This window comes from Scyliorhinus torazame, chromosome 12 (genome assembly GCF_047496885.1).
Source record: "Scyliorhinus torazame isolate Kashiwa2021f chromosome 12, sScyTor2.1, whole genome shotgun sequence".
NCBI lineage: Eukaryota > Metazoa > Chordata > Chondrichthyes > Carcharhiniformes > Scyliorhinidae > Scyliorhinus > Scyliorhinus torazame.
Window position 1 is genome coordinate 62,461,812 of NC_092718.1, and position 23,694 is coordinate 62,485,505.

A 23,694-nucleotide genomic window follows, 5' to 3' on the forward strand; every position below is an offset into this window, starting at 1 on the left:
TCCAACATCTGTGACCTTGCTGTTTCAATATGTTACTGCACCTTCTTCTATTTCCCACTTTTTCTTTTTTGATGTTAACATCAAACACTAGGTTCACGTTCCATTAACATTAATTAAAACAGGTTTGGTCACTGAAGACCATTGATGAGGATTGCAAAATCCCTTAAATTAAGGGAAATCCTAACTAGATTGGCTGAATTTAAAAAACAGAATTTGAAACACGTGCAGGTTTGAACACTTTTTACACAAGGGGCAAGATTCTTTGGCCTCCCCACTTGCGGCCTACACAAGGGGCGAGATTATTTGGCCTCCCTGCGTGCGGCATGTTTCTCAGCAGCGGGAGGCAGCCTGCCGCCGACAGCGGGATCTTCTGGTCCACCCCATGACGCGGGAAACCCGGGGCAGGGGTGCGCCATCAGCGGGACTGGAAGATCAACATAAGCAAGTGCATACGCCAAGTGCCACAACGAACAGGCAAGCAAGATGCTGGACCTGGGAGTAGCAGAGCCAATCCCAGAGTCCATCACCATTCTTATTAGTTCAGCAGAACAAATTCACAAGGTTTGGTGGAGATTTCCATTAACTAAGTAGCTAACAGGAACTGACGCCTTCTCAAGGAGTACAGCCACACATTTATTAAAATATCTCATGACCAAGAAATTAGTATCAGCATGTGTCAGGTTGGCCAGCTATTAACACACATTCATTTCTCATTACAGAGCTTTCGCAGTCCAGATTGATGCATCAGAAAGATCTATCAGTAATTGACTTGAAAAGATCCAGTGATTTACACAAGTTGTACTCTAATGCCATTACAAATTGTTTTTCCACAAGTTAAAATGAATGTGTAAGCCTTACATGTGCAGTACAGGAACATTTACAGTATATTCAGAACACAATCAGTAAGTGTAGCAAGATCATAAGGAATGGGAGCATGAAAAGTCTATTCGCCCCTCGAGCCTGCTCTGCCTTTCAATGAGATGATGGCTAATCTGATCATGACATTAACTCCACCTTCTGCCTGCCTGACATAATCCTTGACCTTCTTGTAGATCAAAGATCTGTTTAACTCAGCCTTGTATATATTCAATGACCCAGCTTCCACTGTTCTCTGTGAAGACAATACCAAACACGAACCATTTTTTGGAGCGAAGAAATTCCTCCTCTCATCCATAGTCAATGGGAGACACCTTATTTTTAAACTGTGCCGCCTAGTTCTAGAATCCCCCACAAGGGGACACATTCTGTCAGCATCTACCTGTGTTAGGAGAAATCTATACATATCTTGTCATTGGTTCAGTTATGAATATGACAGGCTATCTTTTGAATGAAGCTGGCATCTTACAAAATAAGGGGGCAGAAAAGGGGAGTGGAACTAATTGGACATCTCTTTCAAAAGATCCATAGAGACACAATGCATTGAATAACCTCATTCTGTGTTGCATAGTTCTATGAGATTCTGTACAAGGGGAAGAATAATACCACTAGCTCAAAACAACTGATGGAATTGTGCTCTGCCCACTCTTAGCCCATGGCATAGCTTTCCAGCATTATTGGTTCTCATGCCGCGCCTAGGCCAGTCTGAACTCATAATCGCGATCCGTTTTATAGAGTTGGACTGGGACGCTCGCCATAATCATCTGCACCAGATCACCCCAGGAGGGAAGATGGTCCTAAAATTGGCACGGAAGAAATTTGAAGTAAATACAGTATTTACATATACAACAGCTGCAAGTGCCCCTCTAGACTGTGCTGCATCTTTAGGCCCTTCCTCAGCCCTATCCAAGTAGGTGTTAGGGCGAACAAAGTGCCAGTCTGTTTTTGCTCTCTCAATTACAGCAATTGACAAAAAAAATCTTCCCGGGTGTGACTCACCAACACTTTTTGGTTTTGATTTGGACTTCTTGATTTCTGTAAAGTGCTGATATGATTGTCCACTTTGCGTACAGCAAAACTCGCTCTACTCAGTAGCCCCTTGGAATGTCTCATTATGTTAAAGGTGCTCAAAATACAAGTTGTTGCTTGTTGTTCAGGGCTCACAAATATCTCAAGTACTTTTGAATAATGTAAAGAAAAAATTGCTGCAGAAATAGGGTTAAACTAAGTCTGTTAAGTGCTGGCTTTATTTTAGAGATGTTAATTTTCCCTAAAAATAAGATAGTCGAGATTTTCTAACATGTGATATTAGCCACAATTATTTTTGGCTTTAACCTTGCTTAAGCTAACAGTAGTAAGCAGTTCAAAAGAACTGCTCAGGAACAGATGACTGCTCCGATATTATATACGTATATTGTGACTTTGAAGATCAAGGGCGATCACTAAGTTATAACTGACTTAGGAAATTCTACATTTGTGAAACTTCCCTGAAGTGAAAAAATGCAACCAATTGTTCAGTTTTTTTGGGTTGTTTGACTAAAGTTAACCAGAGCTGGTGTTTTGTTGGCTCTTGCCTGCATTTGGCACGTTGATATTTGTTTGTACTAACTCCCTCAATTTGACACGAGTTGATTACAGCTCAAAGCAGTATATGATTTACTACTCTCAACAAATCCTAAAGGCACACAGCTCATTTTGTATACTTGTTGTTTACTGAAATTTCAGCATGCAGTTTCTCCAGGGGCACTGACTTTCCACTGGATCTGGCTATTGCCCTCATGAAAACTCCATGTCGTTTTCATAATGTAGCGTAGAATTTAACTGAAATCAGGCTAAATTTCAGGTGTTACACTAACACAGAGAAAAGTCCTTCTATCAATAAGGAGAGGCGAGCCTTAAACAAGACTGCAAACATATGAGCACCGGAACTAACCTGTGGTTGATAACCAATGACGGTGATGCATCTATGATCCACAAACGTAAAAAGTCCATCCGAATTGTGTCTGGACAGAAATTCTGTGGGGATGGCGAGTCCATTCATATCCATACACACTGGTGAGCTGGTTACCTTAGAAAATATATCGGAATTAAATGTGACACAGGAAGAATTCTACATTAAAAGGCAAAATGTGTTTATTGTCTTTCATGCAAAGTACCACTGTGTATTTAGCCTACTTTAATCATATAACAGGACATCTCCTGTTTGGTACCAAGGGGTGAATAGGTTCCCCTGTCCAAAGCACAATACAGTCACTGATAATGCAATGACTGTCATCAGCTTTCAGAAAAGGGAGTTGCAAAGACGACCGATGAACACCAAAAAAATAATTTCACAATTTGTCCTGCTAGGTAGAGGAATTAATGTAAGTTTTTAACATTAGACTTGAGGTGGCTGACCTCAAAATTACTTTTCAAAATAAATACTTTCCTCCTCCTTTCCGTGCTGGCCAATGCGAAGGAGCAGTATTAGAAACCAATCGGTTTTCCTTGTCTAATTTGTTGCATGCTTTCCTATCCTCCCAATTAGGGACAACTGGCTGCTTGGAGAGGAGTCCAGAAACATGAGGACGCCATTCAATCATGTTCCATAATTCAATTCCATCGTGGCTGATCCGTACCTTACCTCCATCAACTCAGCTTGGTTCTGTAACCCTGAATGCCCTCACCAAATAAAGATGAAAATGAAATGAAAATGAAAATCGCTTATTGTCACAAGTAGGCTTCAAATGAAGTTACTGTGAAAAGCCCCTAGTTGCCACATTCCAGCGCCTGTTCAGGGAGGCTGGTACGGGAATTGAATCATGCTGCTGGCCTGCCTTGGTCTGCTTTAACAGCCAGCTATTTAGCCCAGTGTGCTAAACCAGCCCCTAAGGGACCCCTAAGCCCCTAAAATGAGCAGAAAGAGAGAACCAAAATAGAAACATTAGGGTAGCAGGATAAAGTACCCATGTGTTTGAAACAAATAAAACAAAAGAAAATCAACTTAATCTCTTTACTGATTAGTGGGGTGAGCAGTGCACTATGATTTCACATCTGGGGTATGCGTTAGACTCCAGCCTACAATGTTGCAATGAACATCTTATGATGAATGCAAGAGACACTTTTGGCTGCATGAGTCTAATTCCTTGTGGGCAAGAAACAATCTGTTCCAGGGAGACTATTCTCCGAGATCTCCAAATTCTTAAAAAACAGGCATCTATGAACACAAGAGACACTTTAATTCCCACTGTGTTTTTTTTTGGAGGATACTGAGAAACCAAATGCCATATAGAGAATTTTACTGAAATGTTGTTTTTTGTGTTGCCTCATGGATGCTCTGGTAAACAACTGTCAAAAATAAACACAATCTAAATGCGCCTGTGTCCTGGAAAACAGAACGGCAAGCACTTCTGGGCTGTTGGAAAATTGTGCCTGTCAGATTTGGCAGAACATTACGTGCAGGTTAGCATCCTGAGCTCCTGAAACAGTCACTTGTCCAGGAAGCCCAGTCCAGGAAGCCCATTCAGGAAAAGTTAAGGGTTGGGAAAAGAGAGGTACTTTACCTTCTAACCATTCTTGTAGTGATAATTAATTGGCTGATGTAGAGTTTCAAATCCAGCCTGGTCATCTCTTTCTGATGATTTAAGTCCAATTTGAAATTAGTGTGGGCAGTACTAGTGGGCAATAAATCATGAAATTGTCTGCACTATTTTGCAAACTCACTCAGATAAGCCACAGACGAGATGGAATTGGAAATGTCAAGATAAGCATCCCATTCTGAGGTTGTGAGAATGTGGACCTAAGCTGTGCTACAAATGGTATGCGCGCAGGCTTGAAATAGGCACTGGCTACAAAATGACTAGTTTCCCATACATTATTTGCCTTAACCTGCAGGTAATTAATTGGATGAAATTTTTTTTTTTTTATTTAAACTGATTTTAGAAATATCAAATCAATAACCTTGATTTATATTAAAAAAAGAAAGAAATGTCAAATGTAACTTGCACACAGAAATACAGTTTACCTTCATGACAATTCTCAGACAACTGGTATCAACACAGAGCATTCTACAGTTGTAAGTTAACATAATGGAACATAAAAGCAAATTACTGCGGATGCTGGAATCTGAAACAAAAACAGAAAATACTGGACAATCTCAGCAGGTCTGACAGTATCTGTGGAGAGAAAAGGGAGCTAATGTTTCAAGTCTGGATGTTGTCAAACATAATGGAACAACTAGATTCAACCAATGGTATTCTTATGAACAAGAAAGTATTGCAAAAATATTGTCTTCCTACAGATGCAAAATGCTTTAATTCTCTATGTAAGTGTAGTGAATAAATTGTTAGCTCACTGAATGGATTTGTATCTTATTGGGGTTTCCTTCAATCTACTTCAACCTCTACACAAGGCTACTTTCTAAACCTATTTCTAAAAATGCCAAAATTAGTGAAGATTCTATTCAACATGGATGAGTGAACATAATAGCAGACCCACTCCACCATGTGGGGCAGCACGGTAGCATTGTGGATAGCACAATTGCTTCACAGCTCCAGGGTCCCAGGTTCGATTCCGGCTTGGGTCACTGTCTGTGCGGAGTCTGCACATCCTCCCCGTGTGTGCGTGGGTTCCCTCCGGGTGCTCCGGTTTCCTCCCACAGTCCAAAGATGTGCAGGTTAGGTGGATTGGCCATGATAAATTGCCCTTAGTGTCCAAAATTGCCCTTCGTGTTGGGTGGGGTTACTGGGTTATGGGGATACAGTGGAGGTGTTGACCTTGGGCCGGGTGCTCTTTCCAAGAGCCGGTGATGTCTCGATGGGCCGAATGGCCACCTTCTGCACTGTAAATGCTATGTTATTTCTATGTAAAACTGCCCATTATTCGTGAAGTACATCAATATACTAATGACCCATGCAACAAGGATGGGGCGGACTATCCACTTTCTATAAAGAAATTACAATTTCAATGACATATGAACCATACAGACTAGGATGGCCTCAGGTTTTGCCATGAAATACTTTAATCTTCATATCCCTTGGTGTTAAGTTGGCAGTCAGTGGAGATTGTAACATTTAAGGTACAGGATGTTCCAAGCTTGTTACATTAGTAACAAGGGTGGGATCCTCTGGGAGTGTTTTGATAGGTCATCAGACCTGTTCAAGGCTCAGTGAACAGCTCTTCTAGACTCAGTCATTCTGAGACAGTCTGGAGTCAACAAGTGTCGCAGGGACAAGGACAGGAATAGGTCCCATCAAATATGTTACAAGAAGGAAGCAAACAAATAGGCTCCAAATTGAAGAAAGAGCTGCAGTCAGCAGACGGACTCGATAGGCAACCCTTTGGAGCAGTGGTGTTCTTGCGTGGCCTGGCCATAAATCTGAAATTGAGCCTGTAAAATAGTGTTTGAGTGTACTCGGGAATCCACAGAGAAGGAATCTCGGAAGGCAAGACTTAAACCATGTGAGTTGGGCCATTGTTAAAGCCACCTTAGTGGGAGAAACATGAAGAGAATTCCAAGGAGTGATCTTTGAAGATGAAACTGAGAATCCCCCTTGAGACAGAGTTTCAACGAGATTGTTTGACTTGGAGTTTACTGACATCTGGGTAAGGTCTTGAGAAATTCCAGTCCTGGTTGCACCCGTCATTTATTTGGTAGTGTTGTGTGATAGTTTGTCTGTTAATTTGCATATAACTCATATTTTCTCTGAATGTTCAAAGTGTAAGGGTTGTAAATTGTTTTATCGTTCTGAACTTGTATAGTAAAGTTTATTTTGTTTGTTCAAAACCCATGGGATGCTGTGGCTTTATTCCAAAAGCAGGTGTTGTAAATCTCAACCTTTATCTACTTTAAACAAAACGTTACTGGTCCCTAACCAGAGCTCCCTCCATGTCCTGAGATATGGGCAAGGATCATGACAGGTTCTATTCCAGGACTATGGAAGATATGGCTGGCACAGTGGTTAGCACTGCTGCCTCACAGCTCCAGGGACCCGGATACAATTCCGGACCCGGATACAATTCCGGCCTCGGGCGACTGTCCGTGTGGAGTTTGCACTTGTTCCTCGTGTCTGCGTGGGTTTCCTCCGGGTGCTCCAGTTTCCTTCCCAATCCAAAGATGTGCAGGTTAGGTGGATTGGCCATGCTACATTGCCCCTCAGTGTCCAAAAGGGTAGGTGGGGTTACTGGATTACGGGGATAGGATGGAGACATGGGCTTAAGTAGGGTGCTCTTTCCAAGGGCCGGTGCAGACTCAATGGGCTGAACGGCCTCCTTTTGCACTGTGGATTCTATGATTCTTTGAAATAAACCAACCAAGTTTCCTGGTGCTATCCAGTGATGCTGTTGGAAAAATATGCTCATACAGTTGTTGTTAATGCGAGGATTGGGTTTGGCTATCAATACTTGCTGTCTGGGCTTACATACTAGAAAAAGGAACTCAGGCAAGACTCTGGCACCTATAGGACTACTCTCCAGAAGAGAAGGGAAATAAACTCGGAAAATATTATTTAAGAGATTAAATTGTTCACCAGGTCCACCTCAGGCTGCTTTATTATACCTCCGAGAGACTAGCTCTAGGAAAGCATCAGCAGAGACCTTGGTGAGAGTCTTGAGCTAGGATTGATATGTAACATCAGAGCAGAATTGGAAGGACAAAAGTAAATTAAAATTGATTGGAGAAAGAAAAGGTTGCTTTCAACAAAAATGGTTATTCCTTGTTCAACAAGCAATTTCATAGGCACTTCATGTACAGGACATTCAGATAGGATAGCTATGTATTTCGGGCCATCCAAAAGTTAATTAATACATCTGATTTTGTGTTTCCCGGATTCCTTTTCAAGTTAAGTGCTATTATAGACCCACAATAAGTTACTAAAAATCTCAACTGGCAGCTGCGTTACAGGTCAAAAAGGCTTTTAAAAAAGGAGATTAAAGGCACATGGCATGGCTGCATTTCATACCTGAAAATAATTGAGCAAACTTTGGAGCTTAGGGGTTTTATATAAATACATCACTAGCAGCAACCTGTACCACTGGAGGTCTAATTAAAATAGAGAGCGCAAAACATTATCAAAGCACAATGTTTTATAACAAACAGGATAACATGTACAAACTGCAGAGACTGGGAGCAACAATGTCAACATAAATAAACTCAATGTTACATGAGATTCGTAACGGAACTTGATAGTACAGAACTTGCTGAAAAAACATAGAACATTACTGCGCAGTACAGGCCCTTCGGCCCTCGATGTTGCGCCAACCTGTGAAACCACTCTAAAGCCCATCTACACTATTCCTTTGTCGTCCATATGTCTATCCAATGACCATTTGAATGCCCTTAGTGTTGGCGAGTCCACTACTGTTGCAGGCAGGGCATTCCACGCCTTTACTACTCTCTGAGTAAAGAACCTACCTCTGACATCTGTTCTATATCTCTCTCCCCTCAATTTAAAGTTATGTTCCTTCGTTCTAGCCACTACCATCCGAGGAAAAAGGGTCTCACTGTCCACCCTATATAATCCTCTGATCATCTTGTATGCCTCAATTAAGTCACCTCTTAACCTTCTTCTCTCTAACGAAAACAGCCTCAAGACCCTCAGCCTTCCCTTATAAGATCTTCCCTCCATACCAGTCAACATTCTGGTAAATCGCCTCTGCACCCTTTCCAATGCTTCCACATGCTTCCGAAAATGCGGCGACCAGAATTGCACGCAATACTCTCAAATGCGGCCGCACCAGAATTTTGTACAGCTGCAAAATGACCTCATGGCTCCGAAACTCAATCCCTCTACCAATAAAAGCTAACACACCGTACGCCTTCTTAACAACCCTCTCAACCTGGGTGGCAACTTTCAGGGATCTATGTACATGGACACCGAGATCTCTCTGCTCATCCACACTACCAAGAATCTTACCATTAGCCCAGTACACTGTCTTCCTGTTATTCCTTCCAAAATGAATCATCTCACACTTTTCTGCATTAAACTCCATTTGCCACCTCTCAGCCCAGTGCTGCAGCTTATCTATGTCCCTCTGTAACTTGTAACATCCTTCCGCACTGTCCACAACTCCACCGACTTTAGTGTCATCTGCAAATTTACGCACCCATCCTTCTACGCCCTCCTCCAGGTCATTTATAAAAATGACAAACAGCAGTGGCCCCAAAACAGATCCTTGTGGTACACCACTAGTAACTGGACTCCAGTCTGAACATTTCCCATCAACCAACACCCTTTGTCTTCTTCCAGCTAGCCAATTTCTGATCCAAACTGCTAAATCACCCTGAATCCCATGCCTCCGTATTTTCTGCAGTAGCCTACCGTGGGGAACCTTATCAAACGCTTGACTGAAGTCCATATACACCACATCAACTGCTTTACCCTCATCCACCTGTTTGGTCACCTTCTCAAAGAACTCAATAAGGTTTGGGAGGCACAACCTACCCTTCACAAAACCGTGTTGACTTTCTCTAATCAAATTATTCCTTTCCAGATGATTATACATCCTATCTCTTATAAACCTTTCCAAGACTTTGTCCACAACAGAAGTAAGGCTCACTGGTCTATAGTTACTGGGGTTGTCTCTACTCCCCTTCTTGAACAAGGGGACAACATTTGCTTTCCTCCAGTCTTCTGGCACTATTCCTGTAGACAAAGATGACTTAAAGATCAAAGCCAAAGGCTCAGCAATCTCCTCCCTAGCTTCCCAGAGAATCCTAGGATAAATCCCATCCGGCCCAGGGGACTTATATATTTTCATACTTTCCAGAATTGCTAACACCTCCTCCTTATGAACCTCAAGCCCTCTAGTCTAGTAGCCTGAATCTCAGTATTCTCCTCGACAACATTGTCTTTTTCCTGTGTGAATACTGACGAAAAATATTGATTTAGCACCTCTCCTATCTCCTCGGACTCCACGCACAACTTCCCGCTACTGTCCTTGACTGGCCCTACTCTTACCCTAGTCATTCTTTTATTCCTGACATATCTATAGAAAGCTTTAGGGTTATCCTTGGTCCTACCTGCCAAAGACTTCTCATGTCCCCTCCTGGCTCTTCTTAGCTCTCTCTTTAGGTCCTTCCTAGCTAACTTGTAACTCTCGAGCGCCCTATCTGAACCTTCATGTCTCATCTTTACATAAGCCTCCTTCTTCCTCTTGACAAGTGTTTCGACTGCTTTAGTAAACCACGGTTCCTTCGCTCGACCACTTCCTCCCTGCCTGACAGGTACATACTTATCAAGGACACGCAGTAGCTGTTCCTTGATCAAGCTCCACATTTCCATTGTGCCCATCCCCTGCAGTTTTCCTCTCCATCCGACGCATCCTAAGTCTTGCCTCATCGCATCATAATTGCCTTTCCCCCAGATATAACTCTTGCCCTGCGGTATATACCTATCCCTTTCCATCATTAAAGTAAACGTAATCGAATTGTGGTCACTATCACCAAAGTGCTCACCTATCTCCAAATCAAACACCTGTCCTGGTTCATTGCCCAGTACAAAATCCAATATGGCCTCGCCTCTCGTTGGCCTATCGACGTACTGTGTCAGGAAACCCTCCTGCACACATTGGACAAAAACGGACCCATCTAAAGTACTCGAACTATAACGTTTCCAGTCAATATTTGGAAAGTTAGTACTGGTGGGAAAGGGGGTGTTGTTTGAGGCCAAGAACATAGTAGCGGACAAGGGAGGCCGATACGTGATGGTGAGTGGTAGGTTGCAGGGGACGGAGGTGGTACTGGTGAATGTATATGCCCCAAACTTGGACAACTGGATTCATGAAACGGATGTTGGGGCGTATTCCGGACCTGGAGGTAGGGAGCTTGATAATGGGTGGGGATTTTAACACGGTGCTGGATCCAGCATTAGATCGTTCCAGATCTAGGACGGGGAAGAGGCCGGTTGCGGCCAAGGTGCTTAGGGGGTTTATGGATCAGATGGGGGAGTAGATCCGTGGAGATTTGCCAGGCCTTTGGCCAGAGAATTTTCTTTTTTCTCCCACGTGCATAAGGCCTACTTCCGGATAGATTTTTTTGTTCTGGGCAGGGCATTGATCCCGCAAGTGGAGGGAACGGAGTATTCGGCCATAGCCATTTCAGACCATGCCCCGCACTGGGTGGAGCTGGAGCTGGGGGAGGAGAGGGACCAACGCCTGTTGTGGAGGTTGGATGTGGGACTGCTGGCAGACGAGGAAGTGTGCGGGAGTGTATTGAAAGGTGTCTGGAGGCTAACGACAATGGGGAGGTGCAGGTGGGAGTAGTATGGGAGGCGCCGAAGGCGGTGGTCAGGGGAGAGTTCATCTCCATCAGGGCTCACAGGGTGAAGAGAGAGGGCAGGGAAAGGGAGAGGTTAGTGGGGGAGATTGTAAGGGTGGACAGGAGCTATGCAGAGGCTCCTGATGAGGGACTACTCAGGGAGAGACAAAGTCTCCAGACGGAGTTCGACCTGTTGACCACAGGGAAGGCAGAGGCACAGCGGAGGAAGGCACAGGGGGCGATATCTGAATATGGGGAGAAGGCGAGCCGGATGCTGGCACACCAGCTCCGTAAGAGGATGGCAGCGAGGGAAATAGGTGGAGTCAAAGATGGCAGGGGAACTACGGTGCAGAATGCAGGGAAAGTGAATGAGGCTTTTAAGGCCTTTTACGAGGAACTGTATAGGTCCCAGCTCCCAGGGGGAAAAGAGGGGATGCGGCGATTCTTGGATCAGTTGAGGTTCCCAAGGGTGGAGGTGCAGGAGGTGGCTGATTTGGGGGCGCCAATTGTGGTCGAGGAGCTGGTTAAAGGACTGGGGAGCATGCAAGCAGGGAAGGCCCCGGAGCCGGATGGGTTCCCGGTGGAGTTCTACAGGAAGTATGTAGACCTGTTAGCCCCGTTGCTGGTAAGGACCTTCAATGAATCAAGGGAGGGGGGGACCCTGCCCCCGACAATGTCGGAGGCGACGATCTCCTTGATCTTGAAGCGGGATAAGGACCCACTGCAATGTGGGTCGTATAGACCGATCTCGCTCCTTAATGTAGATGCTAAGTTGCTGGCAAAAATGTTGGCCATGAGGATTGAGGACTGTGTCCCGGGGGTGATTCACGAGGACCAGACGGGATTCGTAAAGGGTAGGCAGTTAAATACTAATGTGCGAAGGCTCCTAAATGTCACAATGATGCCATCGGTGGAGGGAGAAGCGGAGATAGTGACAGCCATGGACGCGTAGAAGGCCTTCGATCGGGTAGAGTGGGAGTATCTCTGGGAAGTGTTGAGGAGGTTTGGGTTCGGGGGAGGGTTTATCAGTTGGGTTAAGCTCCTGTATAAAGCCCCGGTGGCGAGTGTGGTCATGAACCGGCGGAGGTCAGAGTATTTCTGGCTGTATCGAGGGACGAGGCAGGGGTGCCCCCTGTCCCCTCTGCTGTTCGCATTAGCAATTGAACCTTTGGCCATGGCGTTAAGGGGGTCGGGGAAATGGAATGGGGTGGTTCGAGGGGGAGAGGAACATCGAGTGTCGCTGTACACAGATGACCTGTTGCTGTATGTGACGGATCCAGTGGAGGGGATGGTTGAGGTAATGCAGATCCTACGGGAGTTTGGAGACTATTCGGGCTATAAGCTCAATGTGGGAAAGAGTGAGCTCTTTGTGATCCATCCGGGGGACAAGGGAAGAGGGATAGACGACCTACCGTTGAGGAGGGCGGAAAGGAGCTTTCGATACTTGTGGATTCAGGTAGCTAGGAGCTGGGGGGCACTGCACAAACTTAATTTGTCGCGGTTGGTGGAACAGATGGAGGAGGATTTTAAAAGGTGGGACATGTTGCCACTCTCGCTGGCGGGTAGGGTACAATCGGTTAAAATAGTGGTCCTCCCGAGATTTCTTTTTGTATTTCAATGCCTCCCAATTGTGATCACTAAGGCCTTTTTTAAGAGGGTAAGCAGGAGCATTACGGGATTTGTGTGGGCGAGCAAGACCCCGCGGGTAAGGAGGGGGTTCTTGGAGCGTAGCAGAGATAGAGGAGGGTTGGCATTGCCGAATTTGGGTGGTTATTATTGGGCAGCCAACGTGGCAATGATCCGTAAGTGAGTGATGGAGGGAGAGGGGGCGGCGTGGAAGAGGTTGGAGATGGCGTCCTGCAAAGGAATGAGCCTGGGGGCGTGGTGACGGCACCGCTGCCGATCTCGCCGACAAGGTATACCACAAGCCCGGTGGTGGCGGCAACACTAAAGATCTGGGGGCAGTGGAGATGGCACAGGGGTGCGGCGGAAGCCTCGGTGGGGTCCCCGATCAGAGACAACCATCGGTTTGTCCCAGGAAGGATGGACGGGGGATTTCAGAGCTGGCATCGGATAGGGATTCGAAGAATGGGGGACCTGTTCATTGACGGGACGTTTGCGAGCTTAGGGGCGCTGGAGGAGAGGTTTGGGCTACCCCCGGGAAACGCTGTCAGGTACATGCAAGTGAGGGCGTTTGTGAGGCGGCAGGTGAGGGAATTTCCGCTACTCCCGGCACAGGGGATTCAAGATAGGGTGATTTTGGGCGTATGGATCGGGGAGGGCAAGGTGTCGGCGATATACCAGGAGATGAAAGAAGAAGGGGAGGCTTTGGTAGAGGAGCTGAAGGGTAAATGGGAGGAAGAGTAGGGGGAGGAGATTGAGGAGGGGCTATGGGCTGACGCCCTAAGTAGGGTTAATTCCTCTTCCTCGTGTGCCAGGCTTAGCCTGATACAATTTAAGGTGGTTGATAGAGCGCATATGACGGGGGCGAGGCTGAGCAGGTTCTTTGGGGTGGAGGACAGATGTGGGAGGTGCTCAGGATGTCCGGCGAACCATGTCCATATGTTTTGGTCATGCCCGGCACTGGAGGGGTTCTGGAGGGGAGTGGCGGGAACAGTATCTAAGGTGGTGAAAGTCCAGGTCAAGCCAAGCTGGGGGCTAGCACTATTTGGAGTAGTGGACGAGCCGGGAGTGCAGGAGGCGAAAGAGGCCGGCATTCTGGCCTTTGCGTCCCTCGTAGCCCGGCGAAGGAGGCGAAGCCCCCCAGCGTGGAGGCCTGGATAAATGATATGGCAGGGTTTATCACGTTGGAAAGGATAAAGTTTGCCTTGAGAGGGTCTGCTGAGGGGTTCTACAGGCGGTGGCAACCGTTCCTAGACCATCTCGCAGAGCGTTAGATGAAGGTCGGACAGCAGCAGCAACCCAGGGGGGGGGGTGGGGGAGAGGGGGGGACATCGTTCGTGGGGGGATAGGTGGGTTTCTCTGGGGGGCATTTGAGCAAGAAAATCCATGAAGGATCCGGAAACTGACATGTACGGGAAGAATCCAATGTACAAAGTTTTGTATCTTATTGACTTGCCATGTTCATGTCTTGCCACGCAAGTTCTTTTTCTTTTTTTTGTTACGGGGGGGGGGGGGGGGGGGGTTGTTTGTAAGGTGGAAAATATTGTTATTGAAAAATTCTTAATAAAAACATATTTTAAAAAAATTATTTGGAAAGTTAAAGTCCCCCATAACAACTACCCTGTTGCTTTTGCTCCTATGCAGAATCATCTTTGCAATCCTTTCCTCTACATCTCTGGAACTTTTCGGAGGCCTATAGAAAACCCCTAACAGGGTTACCTCTCCTTTCCTGTTTCTAACCTCAGCACATACTACCTCAGTAGACGGGTCCTCATCAAACGTCCTTTGTGCCACCGTAATACTGTCCTCGACTAACAATGCCACCCCTCCCCCTCTTTTACCACCTTCCCTGATCTTACTGAAATATCTAAACCCCGGCACCTGCAACAACCATTCCTGTCCCTGCTCTATCCATGTCTCCAAAATGGCCACAACATCGAAGTCCCAGGTACCAACCCATGCCGCAAGTTCACCCACTTTATTCCGGATGCTCCTGGCATTGAAGAAGACACACTTTAAACTACCTTCCTGCCTGCTGGTACACTCCTGCAACTTTGAAACCTTACTCATGACCTCACTACTCTCAACCTCCTGTATTCTGGAGCTACAATTCAGGTTCCCAATCCCCTGCTAAACTAGTTTAAACCCGAAGAGCATCAGCAAATTTCCTCCCCAGGATATTGTACCCCTCTGGTCCAGGTGTAGACCATCCCGTTTGTAGAGGACCCACCGACCCCAGAATGAGCCCCAATTATCCAGAAATCTGAAACCCTCCCTCCTGCACCATCCCTGTAGCCATGTGTTCAACTTCTCTCTCTCCCTATTCCTCGTCTTGCTAGCACGTGGCACGGGTAACAACCCAGAGATGATAACTCGGTTTGTCCTAGATCTAAGTTTCCACCCTAGCTCCTGACTTCCTGCCTTACATCCCTATCCCTTTTCCTACCAATGTCGTTGGTACCTTTGTGGACCACGATTTGGGGCTGCTCCCCCTCCCCCTTAAGGATCCCGAAAACACGATTCGAGACATCACGGACCCTGACACCTGGGAGGCAACACACCAACCGCGAGTCTCTCTCGTTCCCACAGAATCTCCTATCTATCCCCCTAACTATGGAGTCTCCAATGACTAATGCTCAATCCTCTACCCCCTTCCCTTCTGAGCAACAGGGACAGACTCTGTGCCAGAGACCTGTACCCAATGGCTTACCCCTGGTAAGTCGTACCCCCCCCCCCCCCCCCCCCCCGCCCGCAACAGTATCCAAAGCAGTATACTTGCTACTCAGGGGAACGACCACAGGGGATCCCTGTACTGACTGCTTCCTCCCAGCCCCTCTTACCGTCACCCATCTATCTTTATTCTTCGGAGTAACTACATCCCTGAAGTTTCTATCTATGACCACCTCTGCCTCCCGAATGATCCGAAGTTCACCCAGGTCCAGCTCCAGTTCCCTAATGCGGTTTCTGAGGAGCTGGAGATGGGTGCACTTCCCACAGATGAAAACAGACATGCTCTCAAAGCTTTTCATCCTGTACTCATCAGGCCATGCAAAACGACCAGGTTTCAAAGAAACAGGGCACTGGTTTGTTGGCAAGTGGACTCTGATTGGACAGGTGCTGTCATCGAGAATGAAATGAAATGAAAATCGCTTATTGTCACAAGTTGGCTTCAAATGAAGTTACTGTGAAAAGCCCCTAGTCGCCACAATCCGGCGCCTGTTCGGGGAGGTTGTTACGGGAATTGAACCGTGCTGCTGGCCTGCCTTGGTCTGCTTTCAAAGCCAGCGATTTAGCCCTGTGCTAAACAGCCCCTGTATGCACCAAGGAACAGTGACCCCAAAAGCATTTGTTTAAATTCAAAAAGTACAGGTTGACTCGGATTGATCAAGGTATATAAGGGGAATTGCCTTATTTGGATTGTTCACAGGTGTTGCCCAAGTGCAAAATTTAGTGCTGGACACAATGTTCTGAGTTTTGCACGCATCAGCTAGTTAATATTCTGTTTATTGCAAGAAGTCAAGGGACTAGTTGTTGGATACAATCCATTGTCATTGATACATACCTGGCATCACACTGGCACTAAAACCCATATACTACATTACTCATTATACCACATTACTCATTTGTGTGGTAAACAGAACTTTGTTTGGCTTGAAAGCAACATCCCTTTGATGGAGGCTACCACTCGTGTGGTTACTGCACAGTAGCAGTGTGAAATGGCTAGCTTTACCCGCTGCTCAAATTTTGAGAACCTTATCCCAGAATAATTTGAGGTAGACTGGCCACTTTTCACAATCAAAGGTGGGCGTTAGACCCATTCATGGGTTTGCGTGATATACAATGAGCACCAACCAAAGTGGGGGGAGTCATTATCGTGCAGGAAAGTTTTGACAAGCCCTATATTGGCATCAAGCTTACATAGCCAGCAAATGCTCAGCCCTTACATAAGAGGTTGGGTGGAGCTGTAGGAATCCCAAAACATACAGTGACCAATAATGATAGGTTTGCCATAAACAGAGAACTCATTCATGAGGGGGTTTCTCAGCTATCACATCAAGAAAAGTGAGTTTATTGACTACTCCATTTCAAAGGTGAACTTGAGCGCAGGACGGAGCCCATAAGGTGTGTAAAGAAATTCTTAATGCAGCTGGAGATTCAAATATAGAAACTATATCGTCGATGTATCAGAAATAAGCAAGGGATAGGAGGCTAGTCGTCATTCAATTGAAAAGGGTTTCCATGGAAACAGACAAAACTGTTAACGAGAGGTGGACTTAGAGGGGATGCCATGCCAATTCCATCCACTTGGTATTCGGACATCTGTCGTGCTGAGTGCAAGATGAAAAGCTTCAATGGTGTATCTCTTTTTTCACCAATACTTAATACAAATTACAAAAGTATATTAAAAAAGGCAACAATTAATACCTGATTATGCACAGCATGCGTTTGCCTACCACAACCGTGGTCTAATGCAATTGAAAATTTAACGAAGTGCAGACCCTAATAGGTTAAGACATTAAAAGGACAATTTCATTCAAGTTTACTATGTGTATTAGAAGTGGAGAACCTGCACTTTGGGGGACTGTTCCTCAGGTTCTTCCCCATCTTTAATAAGCAATCTTCCAAACTCCCATTTGCTGCAGTTTTCAGTGGTCGCCTGCTATTGGGTACTAATAGCAGGAATTCTTGCAAGATAAAAATTCCTGTCCTGTGCCGCAGCACAAATTACTTTCTACTACAGCAGAAAACTTTCCACCCCAGCAGAAAACGTTAAGTGGTGGGGAGTAGCACTTCATGGGGACGGGAGAATCCCAACACAGCACTTGAAAACGAAGGGAAGGGCAAGAGGAGAGTCATGGCATTAACCAGGCAAGGAAGAAATTGTGCCATCTTGAACTGTGGAGGTGATGAGAAGGTCATTTAGGTTGAATTGAAGAGAGCTAGTGACATGAAAGAAAAATGAAAGTCACCAAAGTCCCAGAGGATCGTAGGCTGCTCTCCCCTTTGAGAGATAGCTGACTGGTGGCAATTTAACCTGAGAGTCACCACGTCTCAGGCGAGGGGCAAGGTTGAGAAGGCAGGTCTTCATGGATAACCTCAGCCGGTACACGAATTGAACCCATGCTGTTGGTATCACTCCTCATTACGAACCAGCCATCCAGGCAACTTAGCTAATAGAGAGCTGGTGATGAGAGGCAGAATTGTCATAGTTGTGGAGTAAAGAACTTAGGGATTTGTAGTGACAGAAATGTTTGCAATAGAGTTGGGAAGCTGGAAGGAGTAGAGTGTTTTGAAAACTGGGTCAGGTCCCACTGAATTGGGAAGAGTGACTGTTAAATAGTTCTTGGGAAGTTAGGATCTGGTTTGTCTATTGGAAACTCAGATATCATTTTTCTTCCTTTTTTAAGGATTAAATAAAGTCGACTGTTGGACATACAAAAGTCGAAATAGATTCAGGCAATTGAAAGCACCCTCCACTGCACTTCCAGCATAAATACCTGCGCTAACATCATTAAGCTTATATTTGGCAGTTTTGGAATCGCCTCTCTCTTAGTGGCCGTGTTTGCTTTTACCAGTTTCTTTGTATATTCTTTGATGTGGGATAGCCAATTATGGAGTTAGACCATAAGACATAGGAGCAGAATTAGGACCCTCGGCCCATCGCGTCTGCTCCACCATTCAACCATGGCTGATATTTCTCTCATCCCCATTCTCCTGCCTCCTCCCCATAACCCCTAATCCCCTTATTAATCAAGAACCCATCTATCTCTATCTTAAAGACACTCAGTGATTTGGTCTCCAGAGCCTTCTACGGCAAAGTGTTCCACAGATTCACCACCCTCTGGCTGAAGAAATTCCTCCTCATCTCTGTTTTAAAGATCGTCCCTTTAGTCTGAGATTGTGTCCTCTGGTTTTAGTTTTTCTGACAAGTGGAAACATCCTCTCCACGTCCACTCTACCCAGGCCTCGCAGTATCCTGTAAGTTTCAATAAGATCCCCCCTCATCCTTCTAAACTCCAATGAGTACAGACCCAGAGTCCTCAACCGTTCCTCATACGACAAGCTCTTCATTCCAGGAATCATTCTTGTGAATCTTCTCTGGACCCTTATCCAAGGCCAGCACATCCTTCCTTTGATACGGGTTCAAAACTGCTCACAATACTCCATATGGGGTCTGACCACAGCCTTATACAGCCTCAGAAGTACATCCCTGGTCTTGTATTCTAGCCCTCTCAACATGAATGCATTTGCCTTCCTAATTGCTGACTGAACCTGCACGTTAACCTGAAGAGAATCGTGAACAAGGACTCCCAAGTCCCTTTGTGCTTCTGATTTCTTAAGCATTTCCCCATTTGGAAAATAGTCTATGCCACCATTCCTCCTTCCAAAGTGCATAACCTCACACTTTTTCACGTTGTATTTTGTCTGCCACTTCATTGCCCACTCTCCTAGCCTGTCCAAAACCTTCTACAGCCATCCCTGCTTCCGCAATACTACCTGTCCCTCTACAGAGGGACTTTTTTGGGTGAGATCCACACCCCTGTTCAACCACACTTAGTAGTTTTTTGGAGCCTCGGGGAGTTTCTTCCTAGTTAAGCCCACACTTGGGGGGCGCAATTGTATCATCGGCAAACTTAGCAACAGTGCCTTCAGTTCCTTCTTCCAGATCATTAATGTATATTGTGAAAAGTTGTGGTCCCAGCACAGACCCCTGAGGCACACCACTAGTCACCGGCTGCCATCATGAAAAAGACCCCTTGTCCCCACTCTCTGCCTTCTGCCAGTCAGCCAATCCTCTATCCATGCCAGGATCTTACCCTTAACACATGGGCTCTTAACGTATTTAACAGTCTCTTATGCAGCACTTTGGCAAAGACCTTCTGGAAATCTAAATAAATCACATCCACTGGTTCTCCTTTATCTAACTTCCTTGTTACCTCCCCAAAGTTTCAGAAGGTAATTGATAAAGTTCCACATAATAAGCTCGTCAGTAAAATGGAAGGTTGGAAAGGCAGTTTGAGCATCGATCCAAAATAGCTTAGGAGACAGAGTGCTAAATGGCTGTATTTTAGACTGAAAGAAGTATACAGTGATGTCCTCCAAGGGTTGGTAATAGGATCACTACCCTTTTTAATATATATATTAATGACCCGGGTCTAAGTGCAAATATATAGGGCGCAATTCAACTAAAACATTTCTCAGTTTCGCTCAGTTGGGCGAGTTGCGGGGAGTTTCTCGCCGGCATCTTTGGGTGAGATCCACACCCCTGTTCAACCACACTTAGTAGTTTTTTTGGGCCTCGGGGAGTTTCTCCCTGGTCAAGCCCACAATTGGGGGGCGCAATTGAATGGCCATAATGGCCACACTGCGCCCGAAAAGCAGCTTGTTGCGGCGCAACACCTCGCAAGATCTAACGTGATCTCGCAAGACGTTGCAATTTGAATCCTGCCATTGTGGGCAGGATCACTTTGGCAAGTCTCACTCTAATATGCAGTTTCCTGAGGTTTTGGGATCTATCTCCTTCGACTTGGAGACCTTGGGCGAGCCCAGTTCAGCACTGGTCTCCACAAACGGGGGCAAGAAGGAACAGGACTCGGGGGGTCAACCAGGGGATTGGAGACCCCCAGGTGCTCGCCCTTTGGGCAGTGTGGCTCCCTGGCACTGCTGATGCCACCCAGGCACCTTGGCAGTATCACCTGGGTTCCAGTCTTGGACTGCCAAGGTGCCCAGGTGGCACTGCTAGCTGGAACAGGTTGGCACTTTCAAGGTGCCAAGCTGGCAATTTCCATCCAGCATCAATCGGGCCAGGGGTGCCTTGCACGGCTGCTGAAGGGGTGTGGTGGGGCCCGCTGACCCCCCTCATTGAGTTGTGGCTTGGGGGCGCATCCCAGCACTGCCACCCGGGCACCTTGGCAGTGTCACCCGGGCACCATGTCAGTGCTGGCTGGCAGTGCCAAGGTGATCTGATGCCAGAGGGAGTGCCAGGGGGGCTACCCTGCCCTGCCCCCGACCACCAAAGGGTCTCCAATGGCCTGGGAAACTATCCAGGTGTAGTTACGCCTGGTCCACGTTTGCGTGGACTAATTCTAAACAGCCCCTGGTCCAGCCCTCACTGTTAGTTCCCAGGCGACAGGAGAATCTGGTGCAGACATATTTAAATGTGCCATTAGGATCATTTGAATATGCTGATCTGGATCTCACCGAGCGAGGTCGAGAATCAGATCATGACGTTTCATGAGGTTCGGATGAATATCGCGAGATATCTCGAGCGTCGCACTTCCGCGAGACGCCTCTCGTGAAATTCAATGGCCTTGTCGCATCACCAGGTCGATACCGATGAGGCTGGTAAATTGCGCCCATAATTTTAAAATTTGTAGATGTCACAAAGCTTTGAAATGGAGGAAACTGTGAGGAAGTCTCACACTTCAGGAGGACATAGGCAGACAGATTAAATTTAATGGGGATAAATATTAAGTGACACATTTTAGAAGGGGAAAGAAGGAGAGACTGTATGAATTATTAACAGTTGTGCTGGAATGGGAAAACCTGGGAGTTCACAAAAACAGGTCCAGGAAAAATTGATCAACCTCTTTGAAGAGAATGAGGAGAAATCTTTCTTACTCAATGAATTATGATCAGGAATGCAATTCCCAAGAAGCGAGTGGAAACAGATCCAATGGTAATGTTATAAATGGAAGTGAACATCTGGGCCAGAATTCTCCGGTCATCGGTTTTTCTTTTCCCGCTGGCAGCGCACCCCCATTCGCGGGTTTCCTGGCAGCGCGGAGTGTCATTCATGGGAAATCCCACTGACAGGCGGCGGGAAGACAGCATCCAGCGAATGGCGCGCCACCGAGAAATATGTGGCTGGGGGACCAGAGAATCCCACCCCTAATTAGAACATAGAACAGTACAGTACAGTACAGTACAGGCCCTACAGCCCACGATGTTGTGCCGACCATTTATCCTAATCTAACATCAACCTAACCTACATCCCTTCAATTTACTGCTGTCCATGTGCCTGTCTAAGAGTCGCTTAAATGTCCCTAATGACTCTGACTCCACCACCTCTGCTGGCAGTGCATTCCACACACCCACCACTCTCTGTGTAAAGAACCTACCTCTGACATCTCCCCCATACCTTCCTCCAATCACCTTAAAATTATGTCCCCTCGTGACAGCCATTTCCAACCTGGGAAAAAGTCTCTGGCCATCCACTCTATCCATGCCTCTCATCACCTTGTACACTTCTATCAAGTCACCCCTCTGCCTTCTTCGCTCCAGTGAGAAAAGCCCTAGCTCCCTCAACCTTTATTCATAAGACATGCCCTCCAGTCCAGGCAGCGTCCTGGAAAATCTCCTCTGTACTCTGTACCCTCTCCAAAGCATCCACATCCTTCCTATAATGAGGTGACCAGAACTGGACACAATATTCCAAGTGTGGTCTAACTAGAGTTTTATAAAGCTGCAGCAAAACCTCACCGCTCTTAAACGCAATCCCCATGTTAATGAAAGCCAACACACCACACGCCTTCTAAACAACCCTATCAACCTGGGTGGCAACTTTGAGGGATCTATGTACGTGGACCCCAAGATCCCTCTGTTCCTCCACACTTCCAAGAATCCTGCCTTTAACCCTGTATTCAGCATTCAAATTCGACCTTCCAAAATGAATCACTTCACATTTATCAAGTTGAACTCTGCCACTTCTCAGCCTAGCTCTGCATCCTGTCAATGTCCTGTTGTAACCTGAAACAACCCTCAACACTATCTGCAACTCCACCAACCTTTGTGTCACCGGCAAACTTACCAACCCACCCTTCCACTTGCTCATCCAAGTCATTTATTAAAACCACAAAGAGCAGAGGTCCCAGAACAGATCCTTGCCGGACACCACTGGTCACCGACCTCCAGGCGGAATACTTTCCATCCACTACCACTCACTGTCTTCTTTCGGCCAGCCAATTCTGTATCCAGACAGTCAAATTTCCCTGTAAACCATGTCCCCTAACTTTCTGAATGAGCCTACCATGGGGAATCTTATCAAATGCCTTATTGAAATCCATATACACCACATCCACTGCCCGACCTTCATCAATGTGTCTCGTCACATCCTCAAAGAATTCAATGAGGCTTGTGAGGCAAGACCTGCCCCTCACAAAGCCATGCTGACTATTGAGAAGGAGAAATTTGCTGGGCTCTGGGGAAAGAGAACAGGAGTGGGACTCATTGGATAGATCCTTCAAAGAGCTAACAAAGGTATGATGGGCTGGGTGTATTTGTGCTGCATAATTCTAGATTAGAAATTTGCTACTTCTAATAGTACGAAGCTGAAAACATTACAGATTAAAATGTAATGCTGAAACCATTGGAGTTACTCACTCATGTTAATGAGTTGCAGAATAAAACAATTCTTGGAGTTTTGGAAAGTTGCCTGGTATTGAATTTCAGATTCTGTTTCTAATTTAGAACTAACCACATCTGAGAACCTCAACATTTTGAAAACAACAAACCTTGAAAAATATCAGTAAAGACAATCTGCAACTGTGAAAACAGCATTAAAACAAAACCATTTAGACAGCACTGTCTTGTGATATATTAAGGGTACAGCACACAGACATTTACAAAACAAAAGATTTCCCATTTGTTTCACGTGACCAAAATTTACTTTTGTTATTTGATATTAATCGTTTTCCTTTCGATGTGAAGGCCCAGTGCCTCTCAGAAAACATTCAATAATAATAATAATTTTTATTGTCACAAGTAGGCTTACATTAACACTGCAATGAAGTTACTGTGAAAAGCCCCTAGTTGTCACATTCAGGCACCTGTTCGGGTACACGGAGGGAGAATTCAGAATGTCCAATTCACCTAACATCTTTCAGGACTTGTGGGAGGAAACCGGAGCACCCGGAGGACATTCACGCAGACACGGGAGAACGTGCAGACTCCGCACAGAC

At 46.0% G+C, this 23,694-nt stretch overlaps 1 protein-coding gene across 8 annotated transcripts in view; it reads right to left on the reverse strand.

The window, feature by feature from the left end:
- The window catches only part of arnt2 (aryl-hydrocarbon receptor nuclear translocator 2), a 503,807-nt gene that overhangs the window by 179,261 nt on the left and 300,852 nt on the right, over positions 1-23,694 (reverse strand). For all 8 annotated transcript variants that reach the window (XM_072468767.1, XM_072468766.1, XM_072468765.1 and 5 more), the window contains one exon: positions 2,810-2,944. In XM_072468767.1, the coding sequence (XP_072324868.1) occupies positions 2,810-2,944 (135 nt within the window). The remainder of the gene's footprint in view (positions 1-2,809; positions 2,945-23,694) is intronic.